Here is a 23,034-nt window from a genome sequence, read left to right as displayed (position 1 = left end):
AACCCCCTCCTGGGGTGACCTGCCCCAGAACCCCACCCTCATCCTACTTCTAGAGGGGGGATGGGGGCGGGGTGGGGGTGGGGCCAGGGAGGCCTTGAATTCTTGGTGGGAGACCCCTGTGATCCCCAGATTCAATCCCCAGTCCTCGTGTGCCCCAGGCCTGGCCCCTCCAGATCCGCAGGTCACCCCTGCACCTCTGTTTCTCCACCCCTCTTTAAACCCACACCCCCAGCCAGCACCCCCCAGAACGGGCCGCCATTCCTCAGGCTCCCATATGTTTATGGAATTTATTTCGTTTTTATTTTTGCACTGGGATTGGACCTGGGGATGCTCCACCACTGGGCCACATCCCCAGACCTTTTGATTTTATCTGGAGACATGGTGTCACGGAGTTGCTGAGGTGGCCTCCAACTTGACCGTCTCAGCCCCTGGAGTCGCTGGAGTTACAGGGGTGGCCACAGGCTGGCCAGGCTCCTGGTGCCCTGGGTGTCCAGGGCCATGCCTCCCGCACAGCGGCTGGTAAACGTGTCCAGGCCGCGCCCCACGGTCTGCCCCGGGCTCAGGGTGAGCTCCCTGCGGTCCCCAGTCCCGGCTGGGTGTCCCCTGCCCGGTGCCTCGGGTTCCTCAGCTCTATGACGTGGATGGCCGCTGGTGGCGCCTGGCCTGCCGTTGGGAAGTCCCCAGGAGCAGAGGGCAGAGGGGCCACTGGGCGGGGGGCCCTGGACAGCCGGAGGAGCCCGCCCGCCGCGGTGGGCTGCGGGTCCCGGGGTTCCAGCGGCCGGGCCCGCGCCCCTGCGCCCGCGCGGCCGCCAACCTGTCGCGCCGCCCGGGCAGGTCGAGGGGGCGGGGGCCGCGCCTCCGCCTCCCGGCCCCGCCCGCCCGCCCGCCCGCTCCCAGCGCTGGCCTCGTGCGCCGGCTCCCCGCGGGCCGCAGGGACGTCCGTCGGGCCCGGCGACGAGCAGCCCGCCGTCCCGAGCGCGCCGCTGGGGTGCCCTGCGTGGCGGCCGGGGCGATGCCGCCTGGTGCCCGCTGAGGCCCCGCAGCATGGCCCGGTCGCTGACCTGGAGCTGCTGCCCCTGGTGCCTGACGGAGGAGGAGAAGACGGCCGCGCGGATCGACCAGGAGATCAACAAGATCCTCCTGGAGCAGAAGAGGCAGGACCGCGGGGAGCTGAAGCTGCTGCTGCTGGGTGAGCGCGGCTCGGGAGGCCGGCGGGGGGAGGCCGGCGAGGCCGGGGCGGAGGCCGCGACCGTCCCGGCCAGACCGTGCCACAGCCCGGGCTCGGCGCGCGGAAAAGCCGAGCTTCCCAGCGGTCGGGCGGCAGCCCCGCGCCCAGGCTCGGCAGGGCGCAGGGCACCAGCGAGGGCAGACCCACCACGCCCTGCCCGCCTGTGTCATGGCACGGGAATGAGGGTGAGCCCAGGTGCACAACCCGCCCGGCCGGCCGCAGGGAGGGGCCGCCGGCCTCCTCCTCCACCTCCGAGGCCAGGCTCCCCTTGTTGCTTGGCGCCACTACCCCCGGAGGAGGGCTTGTCCAGGGGTGTCCTGGGCCAGGACCGCGGCACTAGCTGGCCGGCCGTTCATTCATCCACTGGAGACTGATTTAGTGAGTCCGGTGGCAGGAGGGAAGCAGGTCCGCCTGGCCATCTGTGGGCCAGCAAGGAGCACCCACTCAGGGGGTAAACCCCGCGACAGAAACTTCCGGCAAGAAGGCTTGGTACAAAACCAAACAGGGCCAGGAAGTACCAGTGCGGGCAGTGGGAGTTGATGGTGGCCAGGGTTTTAAGGCTCCAAGAGTCTGAACTCTGAAGCCGCAGGGCCCTTGTCTCTGCTCCCTGGACTGTCCCCTGCTCAGGGGCCACTGACCCAACTGCGAGGACCCAAGGTTTGGAGGGTCTCCTGGATCCCCGAGTCCTGGGCTGGGACCGGAGGTCAGGACTTCTGAACTCATGTGTGGCTGTCCTGGGCAAAAAGGCTGGTCACCCACTGTGGGGGCCACGTTCTTCTCTCTCCCAGGGGGCAGAGGCAGCCCCGGGAGGGGAGAGAGGAACAGAGTGGGCAGGGTTGGGGTGGCACCTTCCTGGGGAGTCCTTCCAACTCTGGCCTCCACCCCCCGATGAACCGCCGCAGTTTTCCCTGGTCCGTCCTGGTGTGGCCCAGAGTGCAGGCTCCGGCACCCCCCGCCATGTGCACTCTGGCACTTTCCGGTGACCCTTTGGGGGCAGTGTCTGACTTCCTTGCTGGGAGCTGAGCATTTCCTTTTCTCCTTGATGTTTGGTAGCATGAAGGGTGAGACCATCCGAGCCTGCGAGGTCTCTGATTAAGGCTCTAATTATCGTTGGGCACGGTGGCACACCTGTGGCCCCGAGTGCCTGGGCGGTGGGCAGGAGGATCCCAAGTTGAGGCCTGTCTCAGGGTGAAATGACAAGTGCTGGGGATGTGGCCAGGAGCAGAGCCGTCCTGGGTTCCACCCCCAGCTCTGCAAAACGGTTTTTTCTTCAGGCGACACCTCTGTCTCTGTGACTCAGGGACTGTAATAGACGTCATCTCTGTGTGACGTCGTCAGCTGGAGCTCTGGCGTTCACCACAGAGGCACGTCCGGGTCATTATTCATTATTCCTTGGGGCCTTTTGGGCATCGACGTATCCTTGAGGGAGCTCTGGCCCTTTGAGTCTTTCGAAGACTGTCCATTCCTCTGCGTCCTCGGCGTGTGGCGACGCGCCCTTGGTAACACCGGGCGCTCCTGCTGCCTGTAGGATCCGTAGTGATGCCCCCTGCACCCTCGGTGCTGGACAGTCTCTGCCCCTGCCCCTGGACCTGCAGGCAGGGGCTCCTGGGTTCCAGAGAGCTGTCTGCAGCGTCCTGGGCTGCTCCTTCCCACCGCAGGGCTGCCGCGCTCGGCCCCCTTCCCCCAGCGTCCACTCCCCGCAGGCCTCAGCCCGAGCACCCTGCCATGAGGGCCGCCTTCCTGTGGCCTCTCCTCTGACCCTCTTCCAGACTCGCTCACTTGTGGGGGCCTCACCGCTCATCTCTCCAGTTACGCGGTGGACACATGCGCAGACCACAGCTGCCCGCCCCTGTGTAGGGTGCGCCCAGCGGGGCAGGGATGAATAGGGATGGCTCCTGATGGATCTTCCCAGGGGTCATGTGACGTCTTCCTGGAGCTGGGAAAGGCCCATGGTGGCTCCAGCGCAGGGCGCTCAGCCAGTCACACACCAGGAAGCCCCTCTGCCGGCCCCCGCTGACGGCTGGCCGCTGGCTGTGGCTGCCCCCACCTGGGGGCTGCCTCTACACCCCCCCTGAAAACAGGAATCGAATCTGAAAGCGACTGCTTTCTCCTGGAGATGACCGGTCCTTTGAGGAAGTTGGCGAAGTGCTGGGTGGAGGTGAGACTGTCCCCAGCCGTGGGGAGAGGAGGAGCCGCCGTCCACAGGGCCGGGAGGCGGAGGCCAGGGAGGTGGACCCAGCTGGTGGCAGTGGGCCAGAGCCAGGCCGCATGGCCAGCCTCCTGCCCCCTTTCCGCCGGCCTGGCTTCCCGGCTCCCCAGGCCAGTGAGTGCCCGTGACTCCGGGGCTCGGCACCCGCCGTGGCCACTGCTCTCGCAGCCTGGCCCCTCAGGGTGTCCTAGGACAGACCCCACCTCTGCCTAGGAGCAGACGACCCACGTCCTGGGCGTCAGGACGGTGACAGGCGGCAAAGACAGGGTCCCCTGGTGTTTTTCAGACTCTGGGTTACAGTCCATCCGCGGGTCCCAGAGCCCACTTTGTGAGCCGCCAACAATTATCATCGTCATCATCGTGATTTTTGCCTTTGATGAAACACAGGAGGTTGACGTCCACGGCGCAGCCCCAGCAGGGCCTGCTCCCGCGGGATGGCCTTTGGCGTGTGCCTCTGGGGACCCAAGGTGGAGGGGAGAGGTCGAAGCCCGTCCCCTGCTGCAGCTCCCCTGGGACTGCCGAGCGGCCCAGTGTGCATGGAAACGTCATGTCACCACACAGTGACACGCTGGCCCAGGGACCGGATTTCCTCCCCGTCTCCTCGCTGTGTGGTCCTAGGCACGTCACCTGAGCTCTCTGATCCCCGTGTCTCCCTGCAAGTGGAAAACAGAGGGAGTCTCTGAGGAATGAGGAGGACCCGTGGGGTCCCAGCTGGAGCCTCACACCAGCTGCAGTGAGGACGAGGACAATGACAATTGGGACAGGGCCAGGCACAACAGAAGCAGGTTCAGTTGGGGAGCTGACCTGGGGAGCTGGGTGGCCATCAGACCTGAGACAGTGCCCTGCCCAGCTGAGGCTCGGTTTCCCCATGAGAAGAGGCCAAGCAGCAGCCTCTCCTGGTGAGGCTTGGGCAGGAGGGTGCTCACCTGAGCACCAGCCACGGGCCAGGAGCCCACGGCCACCTCTGCCAGCCCCGGTCACTGTGGCTCCCAAGCCGAGGGCCGCGGGTCTCGGAGCCTCCCGGGGGTGCAGGCGTCTCCCCCACGGTTGGGCCTCCGTCCACTGCAGGAGCCCTCGGGGGCCTCGCGCCCTAGCTGCAGGGAGTCCTGGCCTGGGACGCAGTGGCACCCGTGGCCCACGCTGGGAGGCCCCCAGAGCTTCGGGGGGGACCTGCACTGTTGCCCGGGGGCCTCTGCTTGTTTTTAAGGTAATTTCTTTTTTTACCTTTTTTGTCGCCGTAGACGGGCAGCCCGTGTTGTGCGTGTTTCTGTGCGGAGCGGAGGGTCCGAGCTGCTGGCCCGCGCCCTGCCCCAGCCCTCTTATTTGGCATGATTCCAGAAGTCTAGAGAAGCCGGGGCCCCCAGGGTCCCCTCAGCCCCCTCCAGCCCCCCATGGCACCTTGCAGACCCCCTGCACTGGCCACAGGGGTGTGGCGGGGTCACGCGGCATGTCTCGGTGTCCACTGGCTGGACTGCAGGCCTCCCGACGTCTCCCCACAGACCCTTCCCGTGCCCCGGGGCCCCACCTGGCGCTCAGCCCCTTCTCTCCCGACTTTTACTGAGAAATGACTTCCTTCCACGGAAGTTGCTCCTGGATTCCTCTGTGCAGGGCCACGTCGCGCCCCATTTCCTGTACTCGCTGTCGCACGCGCTCACACACGCGCTCACACACACGCTCACACACACGCTCACACACGTGCTCACACACACGCGCTCACACACGCTCACACACACACACACGTGCTCACACACACGCGCTCACACACGCGCTCACACACGCGCACACACACGCGCGCTCACACACACGCTCACACACACGCACACACACGTGCTCACACACACGCGCTCACACACACGCGCTCACACACGCACTCACACACGCGCACACACACACGCGCTCACACACGCGCTCACACACGTGCTCACACACGCGCACACACGCGCATACACACACATGCGCACACACGCGCTCACACACGCGCTCACACACGCACACACACACGCTCACACACGCGCTCACACACGCGCTCACACACACGCACACACGCATACACACGCGCGCGCACACACATACACACACGTGCTCACACACGCGCTCACACACGCGCTCACACGCGCATACACACATGCACACACGCATACACACATGCGCACTCACACACGCGCACACACGCGCACACACACACGCTCACACACGCGCACACACGCACACACGCATACACACATGCACACATGCATACACACACGCGCTCACACACGCGCACACATGCACTCACACGCATACACACATGCACACACGCATACACACACGCGCTCACACACGCGCACACACGCGCACACACGCATACACACATACACACATGCAGCAACGAGGGGCGGGTGGAGCCTCCCTCCCCCCTTCCTTCCCCCGTGGTCTCGGGGGCCGTGGGCTCTGGGCTCAGAGCGCCCTCCTGCCCCTGCCTCCGGCGCCCCAGCGGCTCATCCCGCTGAGCGCATTGCTAGGTGGCTCCCTGGGAGCACGCTGGCACAGACCAAGACGGTACAGGCCAGTCGCTCCGTGTGGCCTCTTAAGGCCATCAAGACGCGCTGTAAGCATGAGAGGCGGAGGTCACTGCCCGTGAACCCCGCGGCGGTCTACGCTGAGCCTTCTCTGGATGAGTCGCGTGTGCTCTAAAATAACGATCCAGAGTGTAGTGTGGACAGCGGGCGGGGGCCATGCCGGTCATGCCGGACTCCCAACGGCTCTGGAGGCTGAGGCAGGAGGATCTCAAGCTCCAGGCCAGCCTGGGAGACTTAGCAAGACCCTAAGCAACTTACTGAGACCCTGCCTCAAACTGAGCTCAGGCTCGGGACGTGGGTTGGCAGTAGAGCAGCCTGCATCAGTCCCCAGGACCAGAAAAGTCTCCTATATTCAGGGCGGGAGCCGGCCACATGGCCACCAGTCACCACTTCAAGTGCCACGTGCCACAGTGACCGCAAGCCACATGCCTTGCTTCCTCCCGACTGGCGTCACCAGCATCGCTGTGACAGCAGGGAGGCACCCAGCTCTGGAGTCACCGGCGATGGGACCTAGCTCCACCCCGGTGGCGTCCCTGACTGACCCGGGGGGCTCTGTACGGGGACAGGTGGCCAGCCCCGGGGAGCTGCGTGTGTTCAGACCGCGTGCGAGCGCACTCGGACACACTCACCACCCTCACTGCGTGTGACTTGCACGATGGCGTCTTCCCTTGGCCCCACGAGTGGGAAGGCCTGTGGCCCAGCGGCCTGGTGGCCGAGTGGCCCTGGCAGAGTTGACCGGCACACGCCCGTTGCCCTGAGCCGCGCAGCTGAGCTGCCGGCTGACCCTGTCCCCGCCGAGGCCTCTGGGGATTCGAGTCCCTCTGAGAAGCCAGGAGCCGGCACAATGGCTGGGGTCGGCGATGGGCAGGGCCGCCTCGGCCAGCCTGCGCCCATTCCCACTCTGCCAGCCGCCCAACGCCCCACGTGCGTCCTTCACGGCGGGAGAGACCTTTTCTTGGACCTTGAGTCCAAGAGACTGGACACCAGGGAGGGCTCACAGGCCAGGTGGCCGCCGCCCGCCCGCACAGATGCAGAGGGAGCTGCGGGCGCCTGGCGGGCGGCGGGTGGTGGTCCGCGGCTCCTGGTTCCCCTTTCTGGCCCGGCCTGGCCACCCTTCCCTTTTCACTGCTTGTCCCAGTTCCTCCCGAGTTAACTGCCTCCCTCCCGGGCCAGGCAGGACTTGTCCCCACTCCCCGTCTCCAGGATAGCCCCGGCCAGCGTCCCCCAGACCCAGCTCCTGCCCTGCCTCCCTCCAGGCTTGGGCGTCAGCCTTGGACACGGGGCCCAGCCGCGGCCTGGGCATTGGTGGCCCAGTGGAGTGGTCACAGGCCAGGGCCAGCTGTGCAGGTGCAGCCTGGCGGGCAGGGAGGGCCCGCGCCTTCCTCTGAGCCACCCTCACGTGTGCAGGGAGCTTTGCAAGGCCTGTGCCCTGCTCCTGTCTGCAGGCAAGGCCACCCAGCACGTCCCCCTCTCCCCAGCTGCACGGGGGCAGCTTGGAGCCCATCACTGCCCACCCGGACTAGCATGGTCACCTCCACCTGGTCTCTGGCTCCAGGCCCGCCCCACCCCCGGGATCTGTCCTCCCTGCAGAGGGTGCCTTTGAGCACCCGAACCAGGCCTCTCCCTCCTCTGCCCACAGCCCTCCGTGGCTCCCACCTCCCTCGGGGTCCAAGCCCAGGTCCTCCCGCAGCCCTGGACCCTGCCCAGCCTGCCCGTCCTCCTTCCTCCCCGTGTCTCCCCCCTCCCCTGCTGTAGCCACACAGCTCCCTGCTGTGCCTCCAACCTGCCAGCCCCCTCCAACCCCAGGGCCTTTGCATGGCTCTGCCTCTGCCCCAAAGGCTCTTCTTCCTGATCTTGGCACAAGAGTGACTTCCCTTCAGACCCCGACCTGCAAGTCACCTCTGCTGGGGGGGCTTCCTGAACCCCTCGCAGTCCCCAGATCACCGTGCCTCTGGGTCCTGGTTCATCTCCTCCATGCAAGTCTCTCCTCCTGAATGATCAGTTCTGTGGCTCGTCACGAGCCAGGACCCGCGGTGACTCTAGTCCTCCCCGTGAGCCAGGCAGTTTCTGCCCCCCAGGCCCCTGGCCCTCGGCCAGCATGCGCAGCCCTGGGTTCCAGCCTCCGCACACACACAGATGAATCGGTAAAGTAAGGTTGTTGTGTCCACTACAACTAAAAACCAGACGTTTTGTGAAACTCCGCCATGAATGCGGAGATGCGATGTTCACGGGATCTCCACGCCACGTGGACTTCTGTTTTGACTCAGTCTTTTCTAAAATGCAAGAACTACAACCCAGACAAGAATCGGAATTGGAGAAAACCACACCGAGTGCGTAAACTGGCCAGCCACGTGCAGTAGGCAGTTGGCTGGACCTGCAGGCCGCAGGGTGCTGACCCCTGTGGGGAGACTGGACAGTGGAGTCCTGCAGCCCCCACACCACTTCCCCGTGGGGAGGCCGAGGCTCAGAGTCACCAGCCCAGGGCACACAGCGAGGGTGTGGTCCAGCGTCCGGCTGGCTGCCCGGTGCCCTGTGGCAGGGGCTGAGCGCTGGTTCTGTGGGTGTCCCCAGGGCCTGGCGAGAGCGGCAAAAGCACCTTCATCAAGCAGATGCGCATCATCCACGGCAACGGCTACTCGGAGGAGGAGCGCAAGGGCTTCCGGCCACTGGTCTACCAGAACATCTTTGTGTCCATGCAGGCCCTGATCGAGGCCATGGGCAGGCTGCAGATCCCCTTCAGCAGGCCTGAGAGCGAGGTGAGCCCCCAAGGCAGGGTGCACCCCCAGACCAGGTGGGGAGCCCACCAGACCCCGAGAGGCCTGGGCTGAGCTGATGTCCCCGTCTGTGTCACGAGACGTGTCTGAAATCTGAAGAGCTCTGAGCTCTGAATCCAGTCCGGTCCGAGGTGAGCAGTGGTGCCCTGGAGGGCTGGCAAGGGACCTCGGGGACTTAGGGTTCCCGAAACCAGGCACGGAGCCACACCTGTCCCCCAGTGGCTAGGAAGGAGGCCCAGGCAGGAGGATCGCAGGCTCCAGGCCAGCCTCAGCCACCCAGCAGGCCCTGTCTCAGAAACAGACAAAACACCCAGAAACGTCCACGATCTAAAAAACCAAGACAGGTCTCCAGGCAGAAGCCGAGTGAGCGTCACCAGGCAGATGCATTGGGCCATCGCCCGGGGGAGCAGGCCCGTCCCCAGAGGTCCCTTCCCCAGTCACCACCTGGGGGACACGCCTCGTCCGTCTCCCCGGTGGCCCGTGTCTGAACTTCTCAGTGGGGCCCGCCGTGGGCAGGGGCACCCATCTCGGGGCTGGAGACTGAACAAGAGGAAGGTGAAGGGGCTGGGGTCCCACTGTCCCCTTCTGGGGCAGTCCCAGGGACCTGGGACCCCACCTCCCCATTTCCAGCACCCGCCCCGGGCCCAGGCGGGGACCCCCTCCAGCTCCTGGGCCTCGGGGTGCAGGGGTCCTGGCGCTGGCGAGGCCGGAGCTCACTGCTGGCTGGCGTCTCGTTGTGGCATGGGAAGCGGGCACCTGCCCTGTGGCTTGGCTTCTGGGGACACAGGTCTCGCTGTGCTGCAGGCTGGCCTCGGCCTCCCGCGTGGCTGGCCCCCTCCGTCCCCCTCGTCTCCTGAGCCGCTGTGCCTTCTGCCCGTGTTCTGCTTCACGCCCTCTTCCAAGCCCCTTTCCTCCCTGACCGTGACCATCCCTGCGTGTCCTGGGCCCCAGAGCGTCCGCCCTGCCACCTGAGGGTCCCTTCCCACTGTTGTCAAGGTCTCTGCAGGACAGAGCCTTCCTCCCAGTGAGTCCAGTGTCTCCATCTCTTCTGACCAGTCCTGTTTGTGTGCGTCTGTGTCCACCCCGGTCCTGCGGGGAGACCCCGTTTCTGCCCATCTCTAGGTCCGGCTTCGCTGTCTGCCTGTGGCTCGACTTTCCACGGGGGGTCGGGGGTGCAGCGCGTGAGGCAGGCGGCAGTTTCCCTGTCCCTTCTGTCCTGTGGGTGCTCGGCTGTCACCATGTCGAGGACACCGTCCTTCCTTGACTGTTGTCAGCCCCGGTGCCGCGATGAGTCAGGGCCGCGTGTGCGCCGGGCTGAGTCCCTGGCCTCTTCTCTGGCTCTGCTGACCTGCCCTTCAGTGAACACGCGTGTCCCCGTGGCTTCCTGGGGAAGCTCCGAGAAGCCCCTCCCAGGACTGCTCTGTGGCTGGGCTGCTCCAGGACCGTTGAGTGTTCTAGAAACAATGTGTCTCCCCTCTCTCTCTCTCTCTCTCTCTCTCTCTCTCTCTCTCTCTCACCCCACTACCGTTCTGGGATTCTGATCAGGACTGCATTGAATCCACAGGTCGATCGATGGAGAGCCAACAACCTGGGAATACCAGGCCTCCCAACCCATGAACGTGGTCCATCCTCCGTGGGACTGGACCCAGGGGCACTCACCACAGAGCCACACCCCAGCCAGTGTTTATGTCTTATTTAGGGTCAGGGCCTGGCTGAGCTGCTCAGGCTGAGGCTGGCCTTGAACTCCTGATCCTCCTGCCTCCACCTCCTGAGCCACCGGGATTACAGTTTGGCCACCCTGCCCAGCTCGAGCTTAGAACTTCTAAGACCCCCGTGTCTCTCTCCAGCACCACGCCAGCCTGGTCACGAGCCAGGATCCCTACAAGGTGACCACGTTCGAGCAGCGCTGTGCCGTGGCCGTGCAGTACTTGTGGCAGGACGCTGGTGTCCAGGCCTGCTATGAGCGCCGGCGTGAGTTCCACCTGCTGGACTCGGCAGTGTAGTGAGTCTGGGGTTGCGGGCCACGGGTGGGGGGGGGCTGGGGGCAGGGAGAGACAGAGGAGCAGTCCCCGGGGACCCAGGCCAGGGGCCGGTCCCCCCCATTGCTGGGCAGTGCAGGCCAGCGTGGATGCCCCCCCCCAACAGGGCGACATTCTCCCTGGGGCGGTCCTGCTCCTGAGGTGACACTGCACGCCCAGGGTGACGGGGCTGGGGAGCCTGTCCTCGCGTTCACGCCCCTCCTGGGGTTGTGTCCTGGGGCTGGACAGCCAAGGGACAGGCTGCAACACGGGCCGCGGGCTCTTGCGCCACAGCTACCTGTCCCACCTGGAGCGCATCACCGAGGACGGCTACATCCCCACGGCGCAGGACGTACTGCGGAGCCGCATGCCCACCACTGGCATCAACGAGTACTGCTTCTCCGTGCAGAAAACCAAACTGCGGTCAGTGCCCAACTTGCAGGGACCCCCAGCTGGCCTGGGGAAGGCTCTTGCAGAGGGGATAAGGAGCTGGATCCCTGAGGAGTGAAGAGGAGCTTGGGGTCCCAGGCCCCCATGGGATGACTCCTCCAGCCCCCGTGTGGTCAGGACTAGGAACTGGAGGGGCCTGGGCAGGGCCCCAGGGCCCCAGGAGAGGTTTCCTGGAGGAGGGACATTGGTATTGGGGTATTGACGGATGGATAGGAGTTTACTAGTCCCAACCCTCAAGGGGCTGCCAGGGAAAAGAAAGCAGAGACCGTGTGGTCAGGGCTAGGCCAGAGGGATGACCTCAAGGCTTGGGGGACTCAGGAGTTATCTCTGGTCAATATCAGGAGAAGACTAGAGGGTCAGGGTAAGGCTGGAGGCAGGAGACTCAGAAAGAGGCCGGAAGGGTTGGTGAGGCCGGGACAGTGGCTTGCACATGGGAATGACAGGAGGTCCAAGACTTGTTGCAGATGCAGGACAGGCAGGACTAGGCAAGTGTGGGAACTGGAACAGGAAGTAAGAGCACTGCTTGGGCGCTCCTGTCACGGTCACAGTGGAGCCAACAGGATGGGGGTGGCGAGGTAAGACAATGAAGCCACAGGGGTTGAGTTTCAGGGACCTGGGGGCACCTGGAAGTGGCTGGATGAAGGCCTAAGCTGAAGAGAGAGTGAGGGGCCAGGGCAGGACGTCATTGCTGGGGTCATCCAGCAGTGGTGGCCAATGGAAGGGTCAAGGAGAGGAGCTCCAGTCTTCTGCTGTTTTGATCAGCCCAGGGTCAAGAGCAGAAGGTGGTGATGTAGGTGAAGGTTGGGAAGGTGCAAGGAGGTGGTTGATGGGTGGTGGGTGGATGGATGGTGGGTAGATGGATGGTGTTTGGTGGGTGGATAGTGGATGGTGGATGGATGGTGGGTGGTGGGTGGATGGATGGTGTTTGGTGGGTGGATAGTGGATGGTGGGTGGATGGTGGGTAGATGGATGGTGTTTGGTGGGTGGATAGTGGATGGTGGATGGATGGTGGGTGGTGGGTGGATGGATGGTGTTTGGTGGGTGGATAGTGGATGGTGGGTGGATGGTGGGTAGATGGATGGTGTTTGGTGGGTGGATAGTGGATGGTGGGTGGATGGTGGGTGGTGGGTGGATGGGGGGGTGGATGGGGGGGTGGGTGGTGGGTGGGTGGAAGATGGATGGATGGTACATGGATGGTGGATGGATGGTGGATGGTAGATGGATGGTGGATGGATGGTGGATGGTGGATAGATGGTGGATGGTGGGTGGACGGAGGGTGGGTAGATGGAGGGTGGATGGATGGTGGATGGTGGGTGGATGGATGGTAGGTAGATGGATGGTGGGTGGATGGTGGATGGTGGGTAGATAGATGGTGGGTGGATGGTGGATGGTGGATGGTGGATAGATGGGGATAGATGGTGGATGGTGGGTGGATGGATGGTGGATGGTGGGTGGATGGATGGTGGATGGATGGTGGATGGTGGGTGGTAGGTAGATGGATGGTGGATGGTGGATGGATGGTGGGTAGATGGAGGGTGGATGGATGGTGGATGGTGGATGGTGGGTGGATGGATGGTAGGTAGATGGATGGTGGATGGATGGTGGATGGTGGGTAGATGGATGGTGGATGGTGGATGGATGGTAGGTAGATGGATGGTGGGTGGATGGTGGATGGTGGATGGTGGATAGATGGGGATAGATGGTGGATGGTGGGTGGATGGATGGTGGATGGATGGTGGATGGTGGGTGGTAGGTAGATGGATGGTGGATGGTGGATGGATGGTGGATGGATGGTGGATGGATAGTGGATGGTGGGTGGATGGTGGATGGTGGATGGTGGATGGAGGATGGTGGATGGATGGTGGATGTTGGATGTTGGATGGATGGTGGATGGTGGGTGGATGGATGATGGATGGATGGTAGGTAGGTGGATGGTGGATGGATGGTGGATGGTGGATGGATGGTGGATGGATAGTGGATGGTGGGTGGATGGTGGATGGTGGATGGAGGATGGTGGGTGGTGGATGTTGGATGGATGGTGGATGGTGGGTGGATGGATGGTGGATGTGGATGGTGGATGGATAGTGGATGGTGGGTGGATGGTGGATGGTGGATGGTGGATGGAGGATGGTGGGTGGTGGATGTTGAATGGATGTTGGATGGTGGGTGGATGGATGGTGGATGGTGGATGGATAGTGGATGGTGGGTGGATGGTGGATGGAGGATGGTGGATGTTGGATGTTGGATGGATGGTGGATGGTGGGTGGATGAATGGTGGATGGTGGATGATGGGTGGATGGTGGATGGATAGTGGATGGTGGGTGGATGGATGGTGGATGGATGGTAGGTAGATGGGTGGTGGATGGATGGTGGATGGTGGATGGAGGATGGTGGATGGATGGTGGGTGGATAGTGGATGGATGGTGGGTGGTAGGTCGATGGTGGGTGGTGGGTTGATGGTGGATGGTGGGTGGATGGCTGGTGGATGATGGATGATAGGTGGATGGTGGATGGTGGATGGTGGGTGGGTGGATGGTGGATGATGGATGATAGGTGGATGGTGGATGGTGGATGGATGGTGGAGAGATGGTAGATGGTGGATGGATGGTGAGTGGATGGTGGGTGGATGGTGGATGAGTGGATGCTGGATGGTGGATGGTGGATGGATGGTGGATGGATGGTGGATGGATGGTGGATGGATAGTGGATGGAGGATGGATGGTGGATAGATAGTTGATGGTGGATGGATGGTGGGTGGATGGTAGATGGATGGTGGATAATAGATGGATGGTGAATGGATAGTGGATGGTGGATGGATAGTGGATGGTGGATGATGGATGGATGGTGAGTGGTGGGTGGATGTTTGGTAGATGGTGGATTTTGGGTGGGTGGATGGTGGATGGATGGTGGATGGTGGATGGATGGTTGCTGGATGGTGGGTGATAGTGGATGGTGGATGGATAGTGGATTGTGGATGGATGGTGGGTGGATAGTGGATAGTAGGTGGTGGATGGTGGGTGGATGGTGAATGGTGGATGGATGGTGGATGGTGGATGGGTGGTGGAGAGATGGTAAATGGTGGATGGATGGTGGGTGGATTGTGGATGAATAGTGGATGGTGGATGGATGGTAGATGGTGGGTAGATAGTGGATGGATGATGGATGGGGGGTGGATGGCGGATGGTGGGTGGATTGTGGATGGATGGTGGATGAATAATGGATGGTGGATGGTGGATGGATGGTGGATGGTGGGTAGATGGTGGATGGATGATGGATGGGGGTGGATGGTGAATGGTGGGTGGATGGTGGATGGATGGTGGATGAATAGTGGATGGTGGATGGTGGGTAGATGGTGGATGGTGGGTAGATGGTGGGTGGATGGTGGGTAGATGGTGGATGGATGATGGATGGGGGGTGGATGGTGGATGGTGGGTGGATTGTGGATGGATGGTGGATGAATAATGAATGGTGGATGGTGGATGGTGGGTAGATGGTGGATGGATAATGGATGGTGGGTGGATGGTGGATGGTGGATGGATGGTGGATGGATGGTGGATGGATAGTGGATTGTGGATGGATGGGAGTGGATAGTGGATGGTGGGTGGTGGGTAGATGGTGGATAGATAGTGGATAGTGGATGGGTGGTGGATGGTGGATAGATGGTGGATAGTGGATGGTGGATGGAAGGTGGATTGTGGATGGATGGTGGGTGGGTGGTGATAGTGGGTGGTGGATGGATGATCGATGGTGGGTGGATGGTTGGTAGATGGATGGTGGATGGTGAGTGGGTGGTGGATGGTGGGTGGATGGTGGATGGATTATTGATGGTGAGTGGGTGGTGGATGGTGGGTGGATGATTGATGGTGGGTGGGTGGTGGATGGTGGGTGGTGGATGTTGGATGGATGGTGGATGAATGATGGATGGATGGTAGGTAGATGGATGGTGGATGGATGGTGGATGGTGGATGGAGGATGGTGGATGGATGGTGGGTGGATAGTGGATGGTGGATGGTGGGTAGATGGTAGATGGATGGTGGGTGGTGGGTGGTGGGTCGATGGTGGGTGGTGGGTTGATGGTGGATGGTGGGTGGGTGGATGGTGGATGATGGATGATAGGTGGATGGTGGATGGTGGATGGTGGATGGTGGGTGGGTGGATGGTGGATGATGGATGATAGGTGGATGGTGGATGGTGGATGGATGGTGGAGAGACGGTAGATGGTGGATGGATGGTGAGTGGATGGTGGGTGGATGGTGGATGAATAGTGGATGGTGGATGGTGGATGGATGGTGGGTGGATGGTGGATGGATGGTGGATGGATAGTGGATGGAGGATGGATGGTGGGTGGATGGTGGATGATAGATGGATGGTGAATGGATAGTGGATGGTGAATGGATAGTGGATAGTGGATGGATGGTGGATAGTGGATGGTGGATGGAAGGTGGATTGTGGATGGATGGTGGGTGGGTGGTGATAGTGGGTGGTGGATGGATGATCGATGGTGGGTGGATGGTGGGTAGATGGATGGTGGATAGTGAGTGGGTGGTGGATGGTGGGTGGGTGGTGGATGGTGAGTGGGTGGTGGATGGTGGGTGGTGGATGGATGATTGATGGTGGGTGGTGGGTGGTGGGTCGATGGTGGGTGGTGGGTTGATGGTGGATGGTGGGTGGGTGGATGGTGGATGGTGGATGGATGGTGGATGAATAGTGGATGGTGGATGGTGGATGGTGGGTGGATGGTGGATGAATAGTGGATGGTGGATGGTGGATGGTGGGTGGATGGTGGATGAATAGTGGATGGTGGATGGTGGATGGTGGGTGGATGGTGGATGAATAGTGGATGGTGGATGGTGGATGGTGGGTGGATGGTGGATGAATAGTGGATGGTGGATGGTGGATGGTGGGTGGATGGTGGATGGATGGTGGATGGATAGTGGATGGAGGATGGATGGTGGATGGTGGGTGGATGGTGGATGGATGGTGGATGGATAGTGGATGGAGGATGGATGGTGGGTGGTGGGTGGTGGGTGGGTAGATATTCAGCAGTGGGGTTGGCGCTGTGCGTATGGAGGACGGGTGTCAGTCAAGGAGACGTGGGATGCCCTCAAGCCATGGAGAGAGGTAATGAACAGAGTGAAGGCCCAGTGGGAAGGGACCCAGGAGGGGAGGTGACACTTTTAGTCATGCCCCGGCAAGTTGCCGACCCCTGTTGGTCTGCAGAGCCCCGTGCCCAAGCACTGTCCCTTAGTCCTGCTCTGGATGGTGCATGAGGGACTCTGAGGAGGGTCAGGTGTCAAGTGACACAGTGCCCACTGCGGTCCACCTGCTGGGTGTCCAGTCTTGATGTCCCCTCTGGTCCAGGGGCAGGTCCCTTCTCTCTCTCAGGCTTCTGGCTGGGCTCTGCGAAGCCTGTTCTGGCATTTCCTGAGTGACGGTTGCGTCCCCCGGGAAATGACATGCAGATTGCTATCAGTGGCCCACTTTCAGAGCAGAGGGAACAGGAAGAGGGGGAGGGGAGGGCTTTGTTGTGGTGTGCAGGGCGGGGGACAGACAGGACGGTTTGTCGGGGATGTCCTCTGTTCCATGGAACCCTCACTGGACGCCCCGCGGCCAGCCTGAACTCAGTCTGTGAACCCATTCTGTTGTCCTGGGGTCACGTGACCACCTCCCCCATGTCACGAGCCAGAACCAGGTGGATCCAGGGCTCTTGCTGATGTGGGCCAAAGCAGTAGCCCCTGGCCATGGACACTGGGGACAGCCTGTTCCATCCCGAGCCTCCTTCCCTCCTCTAAAGCGGGTGGGAGGCAGGTCCCTGCCCAGGGGGCATGTGTGACTCCCCAGGGGCACGTCCACATGGTGTCCATCCTGACTGACCTGCGCCGAGGAGCGCCTGGTGTGTGGGGCTGGAGCCTTCCCAGCCGGGCCGGGCTCTGACGGAGGCGCTGGGTCCCGCAGGATCGTGGATGTCGGTGGCCAGAAGTCCGAGCGTAAGAAGTGGATCCACTGCTTCGAGAACGTGATGGCGCTCATCTACCTGGCCTCGCTGAGCGAGTATGACCAGTGCCTGGAGGAGAACAGCCAGGAGGTGGGCCCCGGGGACCTGCACAGGGGGACCTGCACACACAGGGGGACCTGCACACACAGGGGGACCTGCACACACAGGGGACCTGCACACACACGGGGACCTGCACACACAGGGGGACCTGCACACACAGGGGGACATGCACACAGGGGACCTGCACACACAGGGGGACCTGCACACACAGGGACCTGCACACACAGGGGGACCTGCACAGGGGGACCTGCACACACAGGGACCTGCACACACAGGGGGACCTGCACACACAGGGGGGACCTGCACACACAGGGGACCTGCACGCACAGGGGGACCTGCACACACAGGGGGACCTGCACACACAGGGGGACATGCACACAGGGGACCTGCACACTCAGGGGACCTGCACACACAGGGACCTGCACACACAGGGGGACCTGCACAGGGGGACCTGCACACACAGGGACCTGCACACACGGGGGGACATGCACACAGGGGACCTGCACACACAGGGGGACCTACACACAGGGGGACCTGCACACACGGGGACCTGCACACACACGGGGACCTGCACACACAGGGGGACCTGCACACACAGGGGGGACCTGCACACACAGGGGACCTGCACACACAGGGGGACATGCACACAGGGGACCTGCACACACAGGGGGACATGCACACAGGGTGACCTACACACACAGGGGGACCTGCACACACAGGGGACCTGCACACAGGGGGACCTGCACACACAGGGGGACCTGCACACACAGGGGGACCTGCACACACAGGGGGACCTGCACACACGGGGGACCTGCACACACAGGGGGACCTGCACACACAGGGACCTGCACACACAGGGGGACCTGCACACACAGGGGGACTTGCACACACAGGGACCTGCACACACAGGGGGACGTGCACACACAGGGGGACCTGCACATACAGGGGGACCTGCACACACAGGGGGACCTGCACACACAGGGACCTGCACACACAGGGGGACCTGCACACAAAGGGGGACTTGCACACACAGGGACCTGCACACACAGGGGGACCTGCACACACAGGGGGACTTGCACACACAGGGACCTGCACACACAGGGGGACGTGCACACACAGGGGGACCTGCACATACAGGGGGACCTACACACAGGGGACCTGCACACACAGGGACCTGCACACACAGGGGGACCTGCACACACAGGGACCTGCACACACAGGGGGACCTGCACACACGGGGGACCTGCACACACAGGGGGACCTGCACACACAGGGGGACCAGCACACACAGGGGACCTGCACACAGGGGGACCTGCACACACAGGGGACCTGCACACACAGGGGACCTGCACACACAGGGGGACCTGCACACACAGGGGACCTGCACACACAGGGACCTGCACATGGGCACCTGCACACAGGGGACCTGCACCCGCAGCTCCCATGCCCGTGGGAGCACCTTGCTCTGGGTGGCCCTGTGGACGCCTGGTGCGGCTTCGCCCTTCCCCCGCTGCCCTCTTGTGGCTGGACCTCTGCACCCCAACCCGACACTGCCTGAGGCACACGAGGAGGAGCATCCTGCCCAAGGTGGCCACACCGCGGGCTCAGGCACCGTGCCTAGGCACACCCTCAGCAAGTCACACTGAGACCCAGGGACCTGCAGACACGCCCGCTCACGGGGTCCTGCCAGGCTGGCGTCCCCATCCACAGGGACGGTGGTCTGCGGGGTGGCAGGCCAGGGTGCTGCAGGAGGTCTCCCTGACTGACAGCTGAGCAGGAAGCGGAGCCCTGGGTCACCTGTCACCTGGAGGCCGGAGGCAGGGGCTCAGCTTTCACAGGAACAGCCTGGGAACCTGAGGGTCGGGCGTTGGGACTCCCACTTTCAGAATGAGGCAGAGTGAGTTTTAGGGCACTTGGACAGCTGCCCCTCGGGTCCTGCCATGTGGGCTGTGCCAGGGTCCTGGGGTCTCTGAAGTCAAGCTGCCCAGCTTGGGGGCGTCAAAGATGGCTTATTCCCCACCGTCTGGGAGCAGGACGTGGGGCCCAGATGTGGGCAGGGCTGGCTCCTGATGCTGTGCGGAGCGTGGGGAGCCCCCGGGTGGTGGCTGGCCACGCACATCTCCATTGTCCCCCAGCGTCCTCCCCCGAGCACCAGTGACATTGGATCAGGACCCCCCACGACCTCATCTACAGGAGTTCCCTGTAATGGCCCTATGAGGTGGACACAAGCGCTGGGAGGACACTGCTCGGCCTGGCACAGCCTCCCCCAGGCCTCCCCGCCCCCCGGCCCCCTCCACGAGGGCCAGGGTGTCCGGGGGCCAGGACCTGCCTTCGCTCCCTGCAGAACCGCATGAAGGAGAGCCTGGCGCTGTTCGGCACCATCCTGGAGCTGCCCTGGTTCCGGAGCACCTCGGTCATCCTCTTCCTCAACAAGACGGACATCCTGGAGGAGAAGATCCCCTCCTCCCACCTGGCCACCTACTTCCCCAGCTTCCAGGGTGAGTGAGCTCCGCAGCAGGATCCCGCCGAGTTCCTGACCAGCGCTGCCCGCCCGCTGCCCGACCTCCGCAGGGGGGTCAAGAGGACAGGCCCATGCCAGAGGCAGTTGGGAAAGGAGTCCTGGAAGGCGCTGTGACTTCACCTACTTGTTATTCCCGTGGTGTGGGGTGGACCCAGGGCCTCTGCATGCTGGGCCCCTGCGAGGCCCCCCGGCCCAGGCGCCCCAGCTCTCGTGGGGCCTTAACTCGTGGGCCGTGGGCTGCTTTCCACGGCCTGCCTGGACGTGCACGGCTGGCTAAGCAGGGTGGGATGCAGCCCCGGGTCCAGCAGAGGGTTAGAGGTCAGGCCTGGCTGGAGGGGGCACAGGCCAGCTCCTTCCCCGAGCACCACCACCAGGGTAGGGGGCAGGAGCAGGTCCTACCCATTTAGTGACGAGGGCCAAACAGTGCACAGGCCTCACGCTCAACCGGCCATCTCACTTGGATCCTGAGTTCGTGGGTCAAGCTCTGGGGAGAGCTGAGCTGGGCTGGGTCGGTCCTGGTCCACGAGGCACCGACTGGGGGTGTCTGGCGCCGAGGAACAGCTCCAGGAAGGCCTCCCCGCGGGCGCTGGGCCTGTCCTCGCGGCCTTCCCTCGCGGCCCCTGCCTGCCCGCTCCCCTGTCCCCACCATGCTGCACCCGGATCCAGCTCGTGGCCGCATGTGGCCGGGGCTCCCCCACAGGAGGCTGAGGCAGGCTCGCAGACGGCACCCAGGCGTGGGCTGCCCGTCGGGACCAGGCTCAGATAGTCGGGATAGCCCTCGTCCCCTCTGTCACCCAGCACGTCCCGCAGTGAGCCCCGGCTCAAAAGGAGGAACCCAACGTACCCAGAGATGCAGGACAAATGGGCGGCCCTCTTGGAAACCAGCTGTCTTCATTTCCTCGGCCCGCTGTGGCTGAGGACAGCAAAGGCTGGGTGCGGTCACCCCGTCTGTCTGCCCAGCGGCTTTGGGAGCTGAGGCAGGGGGACGGCCAGCCGGGCAACTTGGCGAGACCCTCTCAGGACAAACAGGGATACATGCGGGCTGCAGCTCCGTCCCAACCAACCGGCCACAGGCCACCAAACGGGGGGGGGGGGGGGGTTCCAGAGCTCAGTGGACCCTCCCCATGGGGCCTGGGGGGTGGAGTCAGGGTGTGGCCTGCTGCCCTGCAGCCTCCGGGGGCGCCCCCTCGCTGTTCCTCGTCCACAGACGCAGGCTCCATGGCTGTGCCCCTGTGGCACGGCCACCTCCTCACCACACCTGGTCTCCACTTGCCACAGGGCCACCAACCACTGGCCTTAGGGCCAGCCTCATCAGTCTGACCCCATTTCATTTAAATAATTGCATCTGCAAATACCCTACTCCCCCAAAGTCCACGCTCAGGTCTACGAGGACGCAGAGTTTGAGGGACACTATTTCACCCCAAATCATAATGAGCCCCAGTAGATGAGGCTCGCAGGGCCTGCTTGGCAGCAGGTCAAAGGTCAACGAACATGACCTCTGGAGAGGTTGCCGGGGTCTGACCCCCAGGCCTTGCCGTGTCAGAGCCCCGAGGCCAGTCTCTGCCGGTCACAGCCACAAGGTCGAGGGTCTGGGAGGCTGAGGACCTGGAGCTGGAGCCCCAGCCACTCCGGCACCCCGGGAGGCCGCGACAGCCTCCTTGTCTCCGCCCCGCGAGGCCCTGACCGTCCCCAGCTGGCGGAGATCGGGACTGACCTATTGGCAGCCCGAGTCGCGCTGCGCTTTCCGCCCTGCATCCCCGGCCCCAGGTGCCCGTCCAGGGGTGGCCCAGGCCGACGGGGGCCCCCTCCCTCCCTGGGCCTCAGCAGCTCCAGGTTCCCAAACCCCCACCCCGTCCAGCCCGGAGTCCCAGGACCAAGTCCACTGCCCCCTCCCACCTCGGGGTCCTGTGAGCCTTCCCGTCCGCGGGGCTCTCGCAGGCTGGGCCGGGCCATGTGGCCAGCGATGCCCACAGAGGGGGCACTGCCTGCGTGTGGGGAAGAGGGTTCCCGGAGCCCCAGAGGGGGGTCCTGATGCCCCCGCCTCCCTTCCCAGGCCCCCGGCAGGACGCGGAGGCGGCCAAGAGGTTCATCCTGGACATGTACACGGGCATGTACACCAGCTGTGTGGACGGCCCCGAGGGCAGCAAGCGAGGCCCGCGCTCCCGCCGCCTCTTCAGCCACTACACGTGCGCCACCGACACGCAGAACATCCGCAAGGTCTTCAAGGACGTGCGGGACTCGGTGCTGGCCCGCTACCTGGACGAGATCAACCTGCTGTGACCAGGCCCCCGGCAGGCAGTGGGCAGTGGAGATGGACCCCAAATGCCCGTCGCTCCGGCCCAGGGCCAGGAGGCAGAAGACCCTCGTGTGAGGGACTGGAGGGACGGACGGCCCACCACTGCCCCCTCTCTCCTCTGCCCCTCACCTGGTCAGCCGTCCCCCGCCGACCTCCTTGACTCCATTTACGTCCTTGGAAAGGGAGGAACAGCATGGCCTCTGGGGAGCCAGAGTGGGGGAGGTGAGGCCCTGGGTGGGAGGCTGCGTGGGAGGGCCTCTGGCCCAGTCCCTGGGTGACCCTGCCCTGGGAAAGGAGCCGTCCTTCGGGGTGGGCTCTGGCGCCCTCTGGTGGAAGCAGGAGGAATCCCCGCAGATGGCGCTAACCCAGGACAGGTGGCCGGGCAGGGGCCTCGGCGGCCACCACAGAGCCACCTTCCAGAGCCCCCAGGCCCACAGCGTCCTGCCCCAGTGTGCAGAGGAGGAACCCGAGACCCCAGCGTCCCCTCCTGCTCCAAGCAGCCTCTGTATTTATTCCCCCGCATTCCACCGCCCCCCCCTGTGGGGTAGACATTAAAGAAAGGACCCTGAGGCCGGGGCTGCCTGGGGGTGTGTCCACAGCCTCCTGCCCTCCCCATGCCCCCTTCAGCGACCCGCCCAGGTGCCACGGCGGCAGGGGCCTGGGAAACAGCACGGGAAGCCAGGGAGGGAAGTGCCCCGCGCCCCGTCGCTGGTCACCCTGGGCCAGGAGGTGCAGTCCCGCCCCACCATCGCCCATCACCTGCACCCAGCCACGTGCCGCCCAGCCAGCCCCCGCAAGGTCCCCAGGAGCCCTGGAGGGTGGCTGAGCTGGCCCACCCCGAGGCCCTGGCACCTGAGGCACGTTTTACGACTTTGGTTTAGATTCACAGAGACGTCTGTGATGTGGCACGCGGGGACACGGCCATG

General features: G+C 63.6%; 1 protein-coding gene across 1 annotated transcript; it reads left to right on the top strand.

Moving 5' to 3' along the window:
• Positions 1–938: 938 nt before the first annotated feature.
• Positions 939–22,666, top strand: Gna15 (G protein subunit alpha 15). The gene is made up of 7 exons (XM_076852023.2): positions 939–1,189; positions 8,567–8,751; positions 10,617–10,771; positions 11,082–11,210; positions 17,192–17,321; positions 19,636–19,789; positions 21,866–22,666. The coding sequence occupies exons 1-7, from the start codon at positions 1,045–1,047 to the stop codon at positions 22,090–22,092; spliced, it is 1,125 nt and encodes a 374-aa protein (XP_076708138.1). The 5' UTR covers positions 939–1,044; the 3' UTR covers positions 22,093–22,666.
• The last annotated feature ends 368 nt before the right edge of the window (positions 22,667–23,034 follow it).

This window comes from Callospermophilus lateralis, chromosome 1 (genome assembly GCF_048772815.1).
Source record: "Callospermophilus lateralis isolate mCalLat2 chromosome 1, mCalLat2.hap1, whole genome shotgun sequence".
Classification (NCBI taxonomy): Eukaryota; Metazoa; Chordata; class Mammalia; order Rodentia; family Sciuridae; genus Callospermophilus; species Callospermophilus lateralis.
Note: the sequence above shows the minus strand (reverse complement) of the source record. Positions and strands in the feature narration are given on the sequence as shown.

Coding starts and splice junctions, on each gene's coding strand:
- Gna15 (XM_076852023.2), top strand. CDS start 1,045: ATGGCCCGGTCGCTGACCTGGAGCTGCTGCCCCTGGTGCCTGACGGAG. Junction 10,772..11,081: donor CTGCTGGACTCGGCAGTGTA/GTGAGTCTGGGG, acceptor CTTGCGCCACAG/CTACCTGTCCCACCTGGAGC. Junction 11,211..17,191: donor GTGCAGAAAACCAAACTGCG/GTCAGTGCCCAA, acceptor TGGGTCCCGCAG/GATCGTGGATGTCGGTGGCC.